The 13,619-nt window shown below is 44.9% G+C and overlaps 1 protein-coding gene across 1 annotated transcript in view; it reads left to right on the top strand.

The window, feature by feature from the left end:
* Window positions 1–13,619, top strand: part of KIF26B (kinesin family member 26B) — a 490,689-nt gene that overhangs the window by 178,493 nt on the left and 298,577 nt on the right. Inside the window, exon 3 of the mRNA XM_061187375.1 lies at window positions 2,729–3,265. Coding sequence (XP_061043358.1) covers window positions 2,729–3,265 — 537 coding nt within the window. The remainder of the gene's footprint in view (window positions 1–2,728; window positions 3,266–13,619) is intronic.

The raw sequence follows: 13,619 nt of genomic DNA, 5'->3' as shown, positions 1-13,619 counted from the left end.
GGCTGTCGGGGGGCCATCCTGGTGGTGGGCTCAGCTCCGGTGCTCAAGGTGATTTTGTAGACCCCTCGGGAACCGGGAGGGGAGCGCTGGGCTCCACGGGTCTGAGTGTGTGCTGATTGGTCCCAGACTAGAGGCGGCAGCAAGGGGGTGTGGCATTTGGCAGTCCAGGAGCCAAGTGGGTTCCCTGGAGGGTGAACTCAGAGAGAACAGGAACCCCCCTCGTGCATCCCAAGATCCTTGGCCTGCTGCGCGGCCTGGCACATTGGAGGCCAACATGCATTGCTTGTGGCAAGTCGAGCAGCAAATAGCAGTAGGCTGAGTGAGGAAGGAACTGCTTCAAGGGAGAGCAGTGAAAGCCAAGAAGAGGAGAGAAAAGGAGCTCCCAGCACCAGGCTGATTTTGTGGAGTGGATGTATCTTTTCTGCTCCAGCTGCAGATGTCAGAGTCACATCTAGATTCTACAAGGATCTAAAATAAACTATGATGTGTGGATGGGACTGATCTTATTGCTGCCTTTTTTACTGTGATGCTTCCTCCAGGTGATTGGGTTAACCAAAATATTCTAAGTAAGCAATTAATTTGAGGTTTCTTGAGACCAAATAGTTTGGTGCCTTAAAAGCATAAGCCATGGGTGGCAGATTGCTTTTGAATGCCAGTCTCTGATTTCTCACGCTGCCTCTAATTATGTAGTAGACTGGGAATAAAAAAATGACTTACAAAACAGCTACAGGATAAAATACCATGTGGTCATTAAAAAAAAATCACATTTTCAAATGACATGTATTGACAAGGGAAAATTCTCATTACGTGAAAAAGCAAGAATCTATATCTTGACACATATGGGGGCCCAGATAGTTCCTTTTGAATAAATGAACATTTCGTAGATGAATGTGGCAAAAGCCTTAAGTCTGGGCAAAATTATGAGTCCATTGATGAATATGGCTCTTTGGCTCTTGAAGGGGAAAATCATAGAAAATCTGGTTGTAGTTCAAGCTTTTAACCCTTTTGGAGCTCAGTTTCCTTATCTGGAAACTGAGGTGATGGTCTGCTCTAGAATGGTCCCTAAGGGGCCCTTTTGGGTCCCACACATGCTGAGTTTTGATCAGGGACTCTGGACAAAGCAGCTCTCATTGAGGAGGGCACCGCAAGCAGGTCTCATGTGGTTTGCATCGCTTCGTCAGCCAGACTTGATCACCCTTGACCTCCTATTGTTTCCCATCATTTTCTATGACCGTCTTGAGTTTCCACCTCCTGAGCCACTCCTCGCTGCTGCTGTGTGAAGAGGCCTCTTGATTTATTAATCAATTAATCAGTGCACGCTGAAGAGTTGTTCAGGGTATTTAAACAGGGAAAACAAAATGCTGGAGCCCATAATCAAGATGGATCGTAATTAAGGGTGACCCTCCCACCGCTGATCTCCCTTCCCACCCACAGCTCATCAAACTCCAGTCAGCCCTGATGGGGTTTCCACCCCAAAAAACTCCAGCAAATTTCGGAAGGGAAGCTTTTCTTCCAATGTCCTAAGGAAAATAGGCCTTGAGATAAGCCTCTTCAATTACCTGCAGCAATTGTGGAATCTCAAAAGTTCAACCAGGTCCCCAGAATAGCATAGTGGCTCTGTCCATATATGCAGACACTGTCCTCTCCTGTCTCCATTTCCCTACACAGAGTCATGGAGTTGGAAGGACCTTACAGTAAAGACAGGCCACGGTCTTGCATGACAGATGAGAGGTTCAGTGAGGCTACGTAAGTTGTCCAAGGTCACACAGCTAATTGGTAGCAGAACCAGAACTAGAAGCCAAATATTTTGATACCCAGTTAACACACCTAGTGCTTATTTCTCTGTGCAGTCTTGCTTTCCTATAAAAATTAAAGCAAAGTAAATGAAAGAAATCATCCTCATCAAGTTCACTTCCTGATTTCGTTTAGATATGGGCTTCTGAACGAAAGAGTTTTTTATAGTTTTAGATGAAGTTTCTGGGGAAAAGTATCTTGGACTGTTTATCAAGGAGACATTTTTCTTTTGATGGATCAGGATATCAGATACATGGGTACAGGCATGGCCAGCCTGCCATGGGGCCAGTGGTAAACAGAGTGAATCTGTAGGGGTTTGCTGGGCTGCTGGAGAGGCTAGATCTCTGGTCCAGAATCTGTTTAGTTTGATTTTCTTCCAGTGGAACTTAGCCACTGGATTTTCTTCCAGTGGCACATGGTGTTAATGAGGCTAGGATTTTCTTAGAATAGAATCTCTGTTCTGGGTCACAAGTAGTACCTCCACCTGCTGCCAACTTTCCGTAGTTCACTGGGGCCCACAACACATTGGTCCAGAGTGACTGCACTCACCCCTGCCAGGCCCGGACAACCATTTGTGTCTACTTAATGACCACCTTGGGAGCATCCAGGTATAGCTATAATTCTTTAGTGGACACAAGGGGAAGAATCTGGAATGTTCTTATTTGACTGGCCTGGTAAGGAGGATGCTTAGAAAGCTTTTTTTTTTTTTTTTAATTCCTTAAAGTCTCCACTATAAAAATCTTACATTTGTCAAATGTGTTTGTCAACTAGAGGCTCGTCTGCCAGTCTGGCTGCTCATTTCTGCTGGATGTCAATCAAACAGTCAAACTCTTTGGGTACATCTAGGGCTTAACTCAGAAACCAGGCATCTGAATTGTGCTTACCAGCCTTGATTGATAGGCTCTCCTTATTTTTTTGTTTGTGTGTTCTCCAGGACCCTGCTTTCTCGGCTGTGATTCACGACAAGCTCCAGGTCCCCAACACCATCCGGAAGGCATGGAATGACAGGGACAACCGCTGTGACATTTGCGCCACACACCTGAACCAGCTGAAGCAGGAGGCCATTCGGATGGTGCTGACCCTGGAACAGGCGGCTGGCAGTGAGCACCTCGATGGCTCACCCGGCTCGCCCCCAGCCCTCTCCAACATCCCCACTCCGGTGGGGTCCCGGCACGTGGGGGGGCTCCAGCAGCCCAGGGATTGGGCCTTTGTGCCCACCTCCTATGCCTCCTCCAACTACACAGCCTTCATCACCAATAAGCATAGCAGCAAACCCAGCAGCCTCGGGGTCAGCAATGGGGCAGAGAAGAAGAGTGGGTCTCCAACCCACCAGGCCAAGGTCAGCCTCCAGATGGCCACCAGCCCCAGCAATGGGAACATCCTCAACTCAGTGGCCATCCAGGCTCACCAGTACCTGGACGGCACCTGGTCCCTGTCGAGAACCAACGGGGTCACCCTCTACCCCTACCAGGTAAGCAGCCTCCGGGCAAGAAAGGGCAGGGCTGGCTACAGTTAAAGCAGAGAAGTGGGCAGTACTTCCTGTCTCTACTTTGTCCTCCTGGGAACACCCCAACTCAGAGCCTAATGTTTCCATGTAGCCCTGCTGAACAATGCTAAATAGAGGTAAAATATATGAGGAACCAGTGATCCAAGATAGCGCTCTGTTTCCATTGTCTCTACCCTCTGAAGGAGAGGTGGACTCCCTTCCTAATCTCTCCCAACTTGATAGACCTTAACCCTTTTCTATTTGCAACCCGCCTTAAATACTGTGGGATTAGGTAACCAACCGCGTGTTCCCCTTTTCTTATTTTCTCTTCTCAGTTATTTAAATTAGCAGGTACTCTCAAGTTTCCCTATAGAAATAAGAGAGCAGGTCTTAAATCTGCCAAGGAATCTAAAATATTTGTCTTAATTTTGCTCGTGTGAGTTTTCTGTTGGAAGAGGGTTGGCTTTACCATATGTGTTCTCTGTGTCCCTTGAGTCACTCATGTGGGAAGCAGCAGAAAGTCTTGACTGTCGCTCTGGGGTGGAGAGGTGACCAAGGTCGTAGAGTGTATCAGCTGGGGTAGGTAATTGGGGCGGCAAGTGGTCTCGAGTTGTTTCTCGCTTGTGTCCCTGTTGTATGGGGTGTTTGGTGGGTGGCCTTCCACTCTGATATCGGGACTCAGCCTCCTCCATCTAGCACATCACCGTTTTCCGGAGGCCTCAGAGTCTTCCACCAGACCTTGTACAACCAGCCAGGAACTGGAGGAAGAGAGAGAGTGGAGGGTCTCACAGGGACATGTGGGCACCCAGCCTGGAAGGGGCAAGAATTCAGTCTCCTGGTCGCACCTTCTCTCAGGGGAGTCTGGGCAGGCCGATCTGTCCATACGCCCAGGAGGAAAAAGGAACACGTTGAGTGAACACATAACATAGTTTTTGTTTCATGGGGCAAGGGTACCAGGAAACATAAATTGAGTTAAATGTGGCTGATAAAATTCCTGGTGGAATTTCTAGAGTGTAGAAGGGAATATAGATTGTTTCTCTTGATATCTTGAAAGAAAGTGGGGAGCGTGGATCATTATCTTAAGAAGTTAGCGTTCTTGGGCTGCCAAACTTTTCATTGCTGGATGCTTTGTAGTTTATAAAATACAGAGCACACATCATTTTGTTTAACCCCCCAGTAGGCCCGTGAGGTTGGCAGGGCAGATGTTAGATCTTTCTTCTACCGATGGGGATCAGGATGCTTAGAGAAATGGAATAATTACCTGTGGCCACAGAGCCGGTGCCAGACCAACACCAGCTCTCCCCTGCCCAGGAGAACGGCTTTCCCTGCCACGGCTGCTTCCAACTTTCTTAGCTTACTCCAGAGCAATCTCTGGTCAACATCTCTTCCAGATATGGTTTCTTTTCAGACGTGGTATATACCGAGGGAGAGGACTCCTCTTTTGACTTGTGGGCGCCTGGCTGCCACTTCACCTTTGGACAGAATTTTCTGGGTTGTAGATATAAATATAATGAGGAACCACTTGCACCCTGGGTGGGGCTTCATAGTCTAATGCTTGAACATAACCATCTAGGGCAGGAACAGAATAGCTTCTTTCCATTGTTGAATAATATGCTTTTTTTTTGGTTTGTAGTTTAAAAATAGACAATTCTGAAAATTATAAAAAAAGAATACATGTCTGTTGTAAAATAAAATTTAAAAAATATGAAACAGTTTAAGTAGGCCTTTAAAAATCAACATCACCCAGAAATAGACTACCTAACATTTGGATGTACTTCCTCCCAGGATTTTCTACACATGCAGTTTCTAAAATTGTGATTATGTTCAATTCTCTGATCTGCTTTTCACTTAATATACTAGGTGCATTTTCCCATGCCATTATCTATTTTTCTAAAATATGATCTTTAATGGTAGCCTAATATTCCATTATATAAATACTACCCATTATATGAGTATGTCCTAATTTATATAACCAAGCATCAATTATTAGAGCTTAGGTTTTTGCTACTATAAATAAAATGCTCTGGTGCACATCCTTCTACCCAGGTCATATTTTCTACACATCCTGGGCTGTGCTAGCCACATACTCATGTTACACGGACAACTCACATTTCACCTTCCAGCGCCCCAGAGCACTTGTAACGTGTATCAGGTGCTAGTTAGAAGATTCAGCTGCTGCACAGCACTGATGAGTGAGGACAGAAGAACTTGGAACTGGTGCTTTCATATAAAATATTCAAAGTGTGGGGAAAGTTTGTGTAAGGGGGAGAGCTAAAGATGCTGCTTAAAAGGAAGATTAGGGAGTATTGGTACATTTAAAAAATTTGTGCAATAATTCTTTCTGCTCCTCCTTTTTTCCCCTTACCTCAGATGAAAAAGAATTTCCTGTACAATAACAAACGTTTATTAAGCTCTACCAAGTGCCAGGCACTATGCTGTGTGTTGGTGGGGGCTTCTGCCACGGTCTGGAAACCCAGGCTCCGGTCCTGTGGCCCTTAGGGGAGGAAGCAGGGGAAGGGTGTGTTGTTTTATTTTTATAAATTTATTTATTTTATTTTTGGCTGCGTTGGGTCTTCGTTGCTGCGCGCGGGCTTTCTCTAGTTGCGGCGAACGGGGGCTACTCTTCGTTGCGGTGCGCGGGCTTCTCGCTGCGGTGGCTTCTCTTGTTGTGGAGCACGGGCTCTAGGTGCGCGGGCTTCGGTAGTTGTGGCTCGCGGGCTCTAGAGCGCAGGCTCGGTAGTTGTGGCGCACGGGCTTAGCTGCTCTGCGGCAGGTGGGATCTTCCCGGACCAGGGCTCGAACCCGTGTCCCCTGCATTGGCAGGCGGATTCTTAACCACTGCGCCACCAGGGAAGTCCCGGAAGGGGGCATTATAAGCTAGGGAGGTGAGTGCAAGATAGATGCCCCGTCTGCTCTGAGAGCCTGCAGAAGGGCTCCCAGTCCAGCCCGTGGGGCAAGGTGGGTTGATGTGGCCAAAGCCAGATACAAAGGTGATTCCCGTAAGCCACCAACTTGAGATTGCCCTGGGTAAATTGGATTGCTTCTTTCCAACTCAGAACAGGCTAATTCCTGCATTTCCCCTGAGCAGTAGTTAAAGGGATCAGAGGAAATCTCTCTGGGATAAAGAGATTTGGTGCCTGGCTGTGAACCAGTGTCCCCGTGTCATGACTATGTCTTCCTGATGCCCTAGAGGGGGGGCTCTGGGTCTGGCTAGACTGAATGGCTCCTGTTATGGACATCTCCCGGCAGTAAATATTCTGCAGTTCACAGTCTGGCCAGCTCGGCAGAGATGGTTGACTGCTCTGAAAGCTGACCTCACTTTTCCTGCTCACCCTTCCTCCCATATCCCTCCCCACAGAGCAGATGGCCCTCTGGCTGAGTGCCAGAGCTGTTCCCTGGGCAGAGAAGCATCTAGACTTTGTTGCTGCCGCTGGTGCTTCTCCACAGCCACAGACCCGGAGCCTGTAGGAGCAAGGGAGAAGAGGACGCTGCCCTTCTGCCACTTAAGTGCAGGGAGGATGACAAAAGTGAGGGCAGGCTTTGCGAGAGTGAGCAGGGTAAAGCCTCTGTATGGGTGATAGAAGGGTCCCTCAAATCCCTTAAGTCCCCTGTTTCCTACACAGCTGTGTAGCAGTCTTCAAAGGCTGCAATAGGAAGATTTCTTGATTCTCTTTTGCTGTATCCTTCATGTTTCTCAAATACCTCCAGAAAGAGTGGGAACCTATAAGCATCGCAGATAAATATGAATCTATCCAGAGAGGTAAGAAAAGTAGTAAGTTAGGAGACATTGAGATTATATCAAAAATGGCCAACAAACCACAAAGATAATTTTTCATTAAATATCATAGCAAGCTGATTTCACAGAAGTTGTTAAGACGGACTGTTTCAAAGAAAGACTTTCTTTTATTAACTTGCAGTCATTTAACACCATCAATACATATATATGGAAAGCGGAGAATGCTCTAGAACTTTCATTTGATCACATGAGTTTTGACTTTGAAAAGACATGTCTGGATTATTTCCTTGTAGTTCACAACAGATTAATTACCTCTTTTGAATGACAACTGCTTTTGCCTGATTTACATTTATTATAGTAAGTACATGCAGGAAAGACTTTACATAATGCTCATAATCACAGAACGCTGGTGATTACTATAGGATGGTAATTGCCTTTTGCATCATGGTGGGAGATTTGGAGATGGTCCTGCCTAGTTCAAGTCCATGGCTCCACCAACTGTTGAACCTCATTTTAGTAGCTTAACATATTAGTCTATTTCCTTATGAGTGAAATCCCTACCTTGCAAGATAACATGGAGAACAATTAAGAAAAAAGTATGAACGTATTTTGTAAACTGTAACGCAGGGAAACTGCTATCAGCTCTCTCTTTCAGCTCCCTCATTGCCAGAGGAGAAACCCAAGGTTGAGAGATTGGAGGTGCCTTTTGGGTAGAGCTTCCTGATTATGTCTGATGTCTTTTGCTCATTGAGAACATAGATTCATTTTATTCTCCTGTTTCTGACAGCAACTGACATACAAAAAAATGGCTGCTCATTAGGGAAAGCTCCAATCTCAAGGAAACACTAAAGTTGTTTCTCCTGACTGGCACTAGACTTAGGAAAAAATTCCAGGCTATAAGACCTATCCAGACCTCAAGGTTTTTGGTGGAAACCACCAGTTAATTGGCTCCAAGCTAATCTTTAACCTGAAGTATCTTAATGATAGTCAATAAATCCTTGGAGGCAATGAAAGTAGTCCAGGTGGCTTTTTGATGTCCCCCTCAATACAGGGGCATTTGAAAGGGTAGAAGAACTTTATTTTATAGGCCTTTGATAAATTGAACTTGTCAAGAAAATTCGAGAAGATGTTAGATTAATACGTAAGTAATAAATCCATAATGAAGCCTTAATGTGATGAAGTATTCAATGCGCGTTTCTTGATTTGAGGGAAAATGAGTTTGATAAAAATTATCCTGCTTTCTCAGACAACATCCACTGGAATCAATGTTAGAGATAATTCCAGGCTGAACTCTGGCTGAAGTCAGTGAGGGATTGTCTTAATTATATCTTTAGGAATTAATTGTGCCTAGTGAGCAAAGGCATTATTGGAGTTTGTATTGAATATTTGAAGGTGTGGGCAAGAGGCAGGCAATAGTAGCACCAACCTGGAAACAGCTCCAGGTTTGCTGAACCTAGCGGTACCTAAGCCTTGCTCTTCAGAGGTCAGAAGCCATGGGAGGACTTGGTGCTGACCCTTTTATGGAGGACTTCCAGGTACCCTTGGAAGAGGAAGGTGGACTTTCGCTCACTGGTGCTCCAGTACTCAGAGGCTTTGACTGTGATGGATCTGTGGAACCTGGAAGCACGTGGGTAGTACAGCTGATGCCTGCGGGGTGAGGTGCACATGTGCTCCTTCCTCACTGAGCCACTTTTCACGAAGGAGCAGGGCAGGTGTTTGCAGTGTGTCAGGAGTGGAGGATTCCCATTCACGTTCTTTGCAGCCCTCCAGAGCTCAGCTGCCTGTTCCTGAAATATGCAAAGTGCCCTTCTTGGGCCAGCCCGAGTGCCAATTTGCTGCCCATTTGCTGCTGCTCTGTCCAGCCAGGCCGATAGCATAAGATGTCACAATCTTTTAACATCATGGGTTTTTGTTTTTTCCTGTTTATAGATGGCCAAATGAGTGTTATTTATCATCTTTATAAATTCTGACAAATGCTGAACACAAGAAAAGGAATCAGTTTGTATACTCAGTCATGGACAGAGCATTTCTCAAGAATATGGTGCTCAGGGTGAAATTCCAAAAAAGTCATAACCTCTTATAAATACGGGCAGGGCCATGGGCTGAAGGGAACACCCAAACTTCATCAGGAAATTACAAAAATGTTTTTTATCTGGTCATTTACTTGGGTGGTAGGCTGAATAAGGGCCTCTCAAAGATGTTCATGTCCTGATCCCTGGAACCTATGGATATGCTGCCTTACAAAGTAAAAGGTTTTGCAGATATGATAAAGTTAAGGATCTTCAGATGAGGAGATCATCCTGGATTATCTGTGTGGGTCCAATGTAATCATAAGGGTCCTCAAAAAAGGGAGACAGGAGGATCAGAGTCAGAAAGAGCAGATGTAAGGACAGAAGCAGAGGTCAGAAGAGAGAAGATATAACCTTGCTGCCTTTGAAGGGGGAGGAAGGGGCTGTAAGCCAAAGAGTGAAGGCGGCCTCTAAAAAACTGGAAAAATCAAGAATCAGATCCTCCCCTAGAGCCTCCAGAAAGAAGCAGCCCTGCAAGCGCATTTTAGATGTCTGACCTCCTGAACTTTACAGAATAGAGAATAGATGTGTGCTGTTTTACGATGCAAAACTTTCAGTAATTTGCTTCAGGAATAGGAATAGGAGACTAATAAGCATCTGGTAGCTGAAAAGCTTGGTAGGAGAAGCTAATGAGGTATGCAGACCAAGGAGCTGCTGTGGAAACCTGCAGGATGGCCAAGAACATGGCCTCTTCATCGCACACAGCAAACTACGTTACCCGGTGGATCAGACAGTACATTAGCAAGTCAGATTATTTCATTTGGGTGCCTCCACAGAATGAGAGGTTACTCATACTGCGCGGATGGTTTTCAATTGTCTCAGATTTCCCTATTGTTATAGCATCATAATAACAAGCATATCACAGGCACTCTCCATCGGGTAGCTAGTAATTACCGTTATGTAAGTATCTCATATGTTGAAACTGCAGAAAACATTGGAAGCCGGGGGAGGGAGCGTTGTGGAGAGACTTGGCTGGAATATCTGCAGAAGGAAGCTCATCTTCTCTGTAGGGTCTGCTGACCAGATTGTAGGGGTTTCATAGAACTGCCCCAGTATTCCTTCTTATGTCATCTGGTGTTTCGAGGGTTCACATGAATTTGAAAGCACCTTGAAAATTGCAGAGCAGAAGGTAAGTGTTAGTTGCTATCATTTTGTAATTTGGTAGGCAGAAGACAGCCACTGGAGATTTCAGAGCAGGAGAATGGAAAGATTTCCTTGCTTGACAGGAGGAATTCTCAAACTTGGCTGCACACTAGAATTGCTTGAAAGCTTTAAAGAAGAATACCAGCATCTAAGCCATACTCCAGACCAATTAAATCAGAATATCTCGGGCGGGACCCAGGCTTTGTTTTAACTGCCAGGGCAAAGAACCACAGCTTTAAAGAACAATTTATCTGGCAGTGGTGTAATAAGTGCAGGGAAGGGAACAATGAAGATGGATAGATAGATAGATAGATAGATAGATAGATAGATAGATAGATAGATAGATAGACAGATAGTATATCAGTTTCCTAGGGCTGCCATAATAAAATTACCACAAACTAAGTGGCTTAAAATAACAAAAATTTATTGTTTCATAGTTCTGGAGGCTAGAAGTCCACAACTGAGGTGTCAGGAGGGCCGTGGTCCTCTGAAGGCTCAATGGGAAAATTCTTCCTTATCTTTTCCAGCAGGTGTTCTTTGGCTTGTGGCTGTGTCACTCCAGTCTCTGCCTGTCTTCACAAGGCCTTCTCCTCTGTCCCTTCCCTCTTATTAAAAGGACACTGGTCATTGAATTTAGGACCCACTCTAAGGCAGTATGATCTCATCCCAATCTTTCACTAATTACCTCTGCAGAGACCCTAATAAGGTCACATGCTGAGGCTCTGAGTGGACATGAATTGGGGGGGGGGGCACTAGTTCCTCTCACTACATATAGATAGATGCCACTTAGATGCCAGACAGACGGATGGGTGAAAGGTGAAGGTAGCGTTGTGGAGGTGAGCACACCCATGCTTCTTCCTTGCTGATCCACTTCTGAAAAACGAAGGAGGTGCAGATGTTCACAGCTGGTCAGCAGTGGAGCATTCCCATTCTGTTCTGTGCAGGGAGAAAAATTAAGGGAAGGGGAAAAGATGCAAAGGGCAAAGCCAAGAAAGTGAGGGGAGAGTCGTATCCACACACACCCATATCCAGATGGAGAATACCTCAAGAGTCAGGTGAAATGAAAAAAAAAAAAAAATCACACATGAGTTTTTTGTGTGTTTTTTTGTGTGTGTAATAACCACCCCCTCTGCTGAACTTACATACTACCTTTAAAGTCAGCTGTGCTTTCACAGCCATAGGTGTAAATGTAAACAGTACTTCCTGGAGCGCTCCCTGGGGTAGCTCAGCTTACGCTGAGGACCTAATTTGACTAGTGCTGGAAAGGTTCTGTTCCTTTTCTACTGACCAAGCTGATCGTTTGGGTTAAGTTGGTGGAATGGTCTGTGCTTTTGTTTTTCTCCTTCAGAGATATTTCTAGGCCCTAGAAAGAGGCTAGAAATAGTGAGTAAGGTGCTATGCTGCTTAAAAGTGTTTCTTTTTTTTTTTTTAACATCTTTATTGGAGTATAATTGCTTTACAATAGTGTGTTAGTTTCTGCTTTATAACAAAGTGAATCAGTTATACATATACATATGTTCCCATATCTCTTCCCTCTTGCGTCTCCCTCCCTCCCACCCTCCCTATCCCCCCCCCTCTAGGTGGTCACAAAGCACTGAGCTGATCTCCCTGTGCTATGCAGCTACTTCCCATTAGCTATCTATTTTGCGTTTGGTAGTGTATATATGTCCAAAAAGAGTCATGTACCAAAATGTTCATTGCAGCTCTATTTACAATAGCCAGGACATGGAAGAAACCTAAGTGTCCATCATCGGATGAATGGATAAAGAAGATGTGGCACATATATACAATGGAATATTACTCAACCATAAAAAGAAACGAAATTGAGATATTTGTAGTGAGGTGGGTGGACCTAGAGTCTGTCATACAGAGTGAAGTAAGTCAGAAAGAGAAAAACAAATGCCGTATGCTAACACATATATATGGAATCTAAGAAAAAAAAAAAAAAACGGTCATGAAGAACCTGGGGTAAGATGGGAATAAAGACACAGACCTACTAGAGAATGGACTTGAGGATATGGGGAGGGGGAAGGGTAAGCTGTGACAGAGTGAGAGAGTGGCATGGACATATATACACCACCAAAAGTGTTTCTTATTCTCCCCTCAGTCCTTTGCATGTGTGGGAGCTGAGGGGTGTGGGAATGTGGTACTCTCTCTCAAGCAGAGGGGGGCTGACTCATGCCTCTCCTCCAGCTCTCCGAGGCCAGGCTGGGGTGGAAGGCAGAGCTGAGGATTGCTGCGCGAGGGAAGTGAAATCATGCCAGAGAGAAGATTCCCTGGATGTGACCCTTTTTCACAGTTATCTTTGTTTTAGGCAGCATCTCACCTCCTCTCCCATTTGGCCATCCTCCCCAGCCCTGGTTTCCTCAGGCAGAATACTCGCTTTCTCTGTAGAGTTGAGGAAAGGAACCAAGCTCACTGTCTGCAGTGAGCTACCCAAGGGGGTAACAACGGCTACTGCTTTTTTTAAATGACAAAGTACACAGATTTTTTTTTTTTGGAACTCTGAGGCTGATACTTATCAATGAGTTTATCGAAGTCTCAAACAATGAGGGACTAGATGTTGGGTCACGCTAGATTTGCTGCTCATGCACCCGAAATAAAAGTCCAGCTTCCTTGCTTGCTGTGTGACCTCGAGCAGGCGTCTTACTGTTATGTGTCTCTATCTTCTCCTCTGCAAGGTGGTCCATTGCAGCGCTGTTATGGGGATTATATGAGATGATGTATGTGGAACACTTAGCATCGTGTCTGACACGTTGGTGACCCCTCCGTGAAGGGACTTGAAACTTGAGGGCATCTCCTCTTGGTCAACGCAGATTCCCCAGACTCAAGACTGAATGGAATCAGGGCCCTCTTTTCCAATATAAGAACCAGTGGTGGATGAAAAAACAAGACCCAAACCATACAATGATATTAAACTCATGAAATAAATGTTACCCGGTAATGTCAGCCACCTCCACGTGGCTTTCCATATGTGCACCACATCTTACACGAGAAGGTCATAGTCTAAACAGGATGATCTCATCCCACCATTAGTGAGTAAATTGATAAAATATTGAAAGGCCCATGGACCCATTTTTCTCCATTTTTGAAGACCTTTTTAAAGGAGGAGGGGTGGCAGTATATAAACATGAATCACTTAAAATTCTACAGAGTAGTAGAGGGTAGCATTTAAATTAATTCAAAAGAGTAATATCTCATTATTTTGGAGTTAACTCCCATTGAAAGAGCACTTTGAAATAGTCCTCGGGTCTCTCATTCTTGCTTTCCTTAGTTTACACCTTTGGTAAATGTAATTGTAATACACTTGCATTCTTATTATTAACTTACATCTGTATTTATAAAATATGTTTTTCTTTTAAAATTATTTTAAAATTATTACATAATTTGG

The sequence above is a fragment of the Eubalaena glacialis genome, chromosome 3 (assembly GCF_028564815.1).
Source record: "Eubalaena glacialis isolate mEubGla1 chromosome 3, mEubGla1.1.hap2.+ XY, whole genome shotgun sequence".
Lineage (NCBI taxonomy): Eukaryota > Metazoa > Chordata > Mammalia > Artiodactyla > Balaenidae > Eubalaena > Eubalaena glacialis.
The sequence above is the reverse complement of the archived record's forward strand: the minus strand, read 5'-3'. Positions and strand labels throughout refer to the sequence as shown.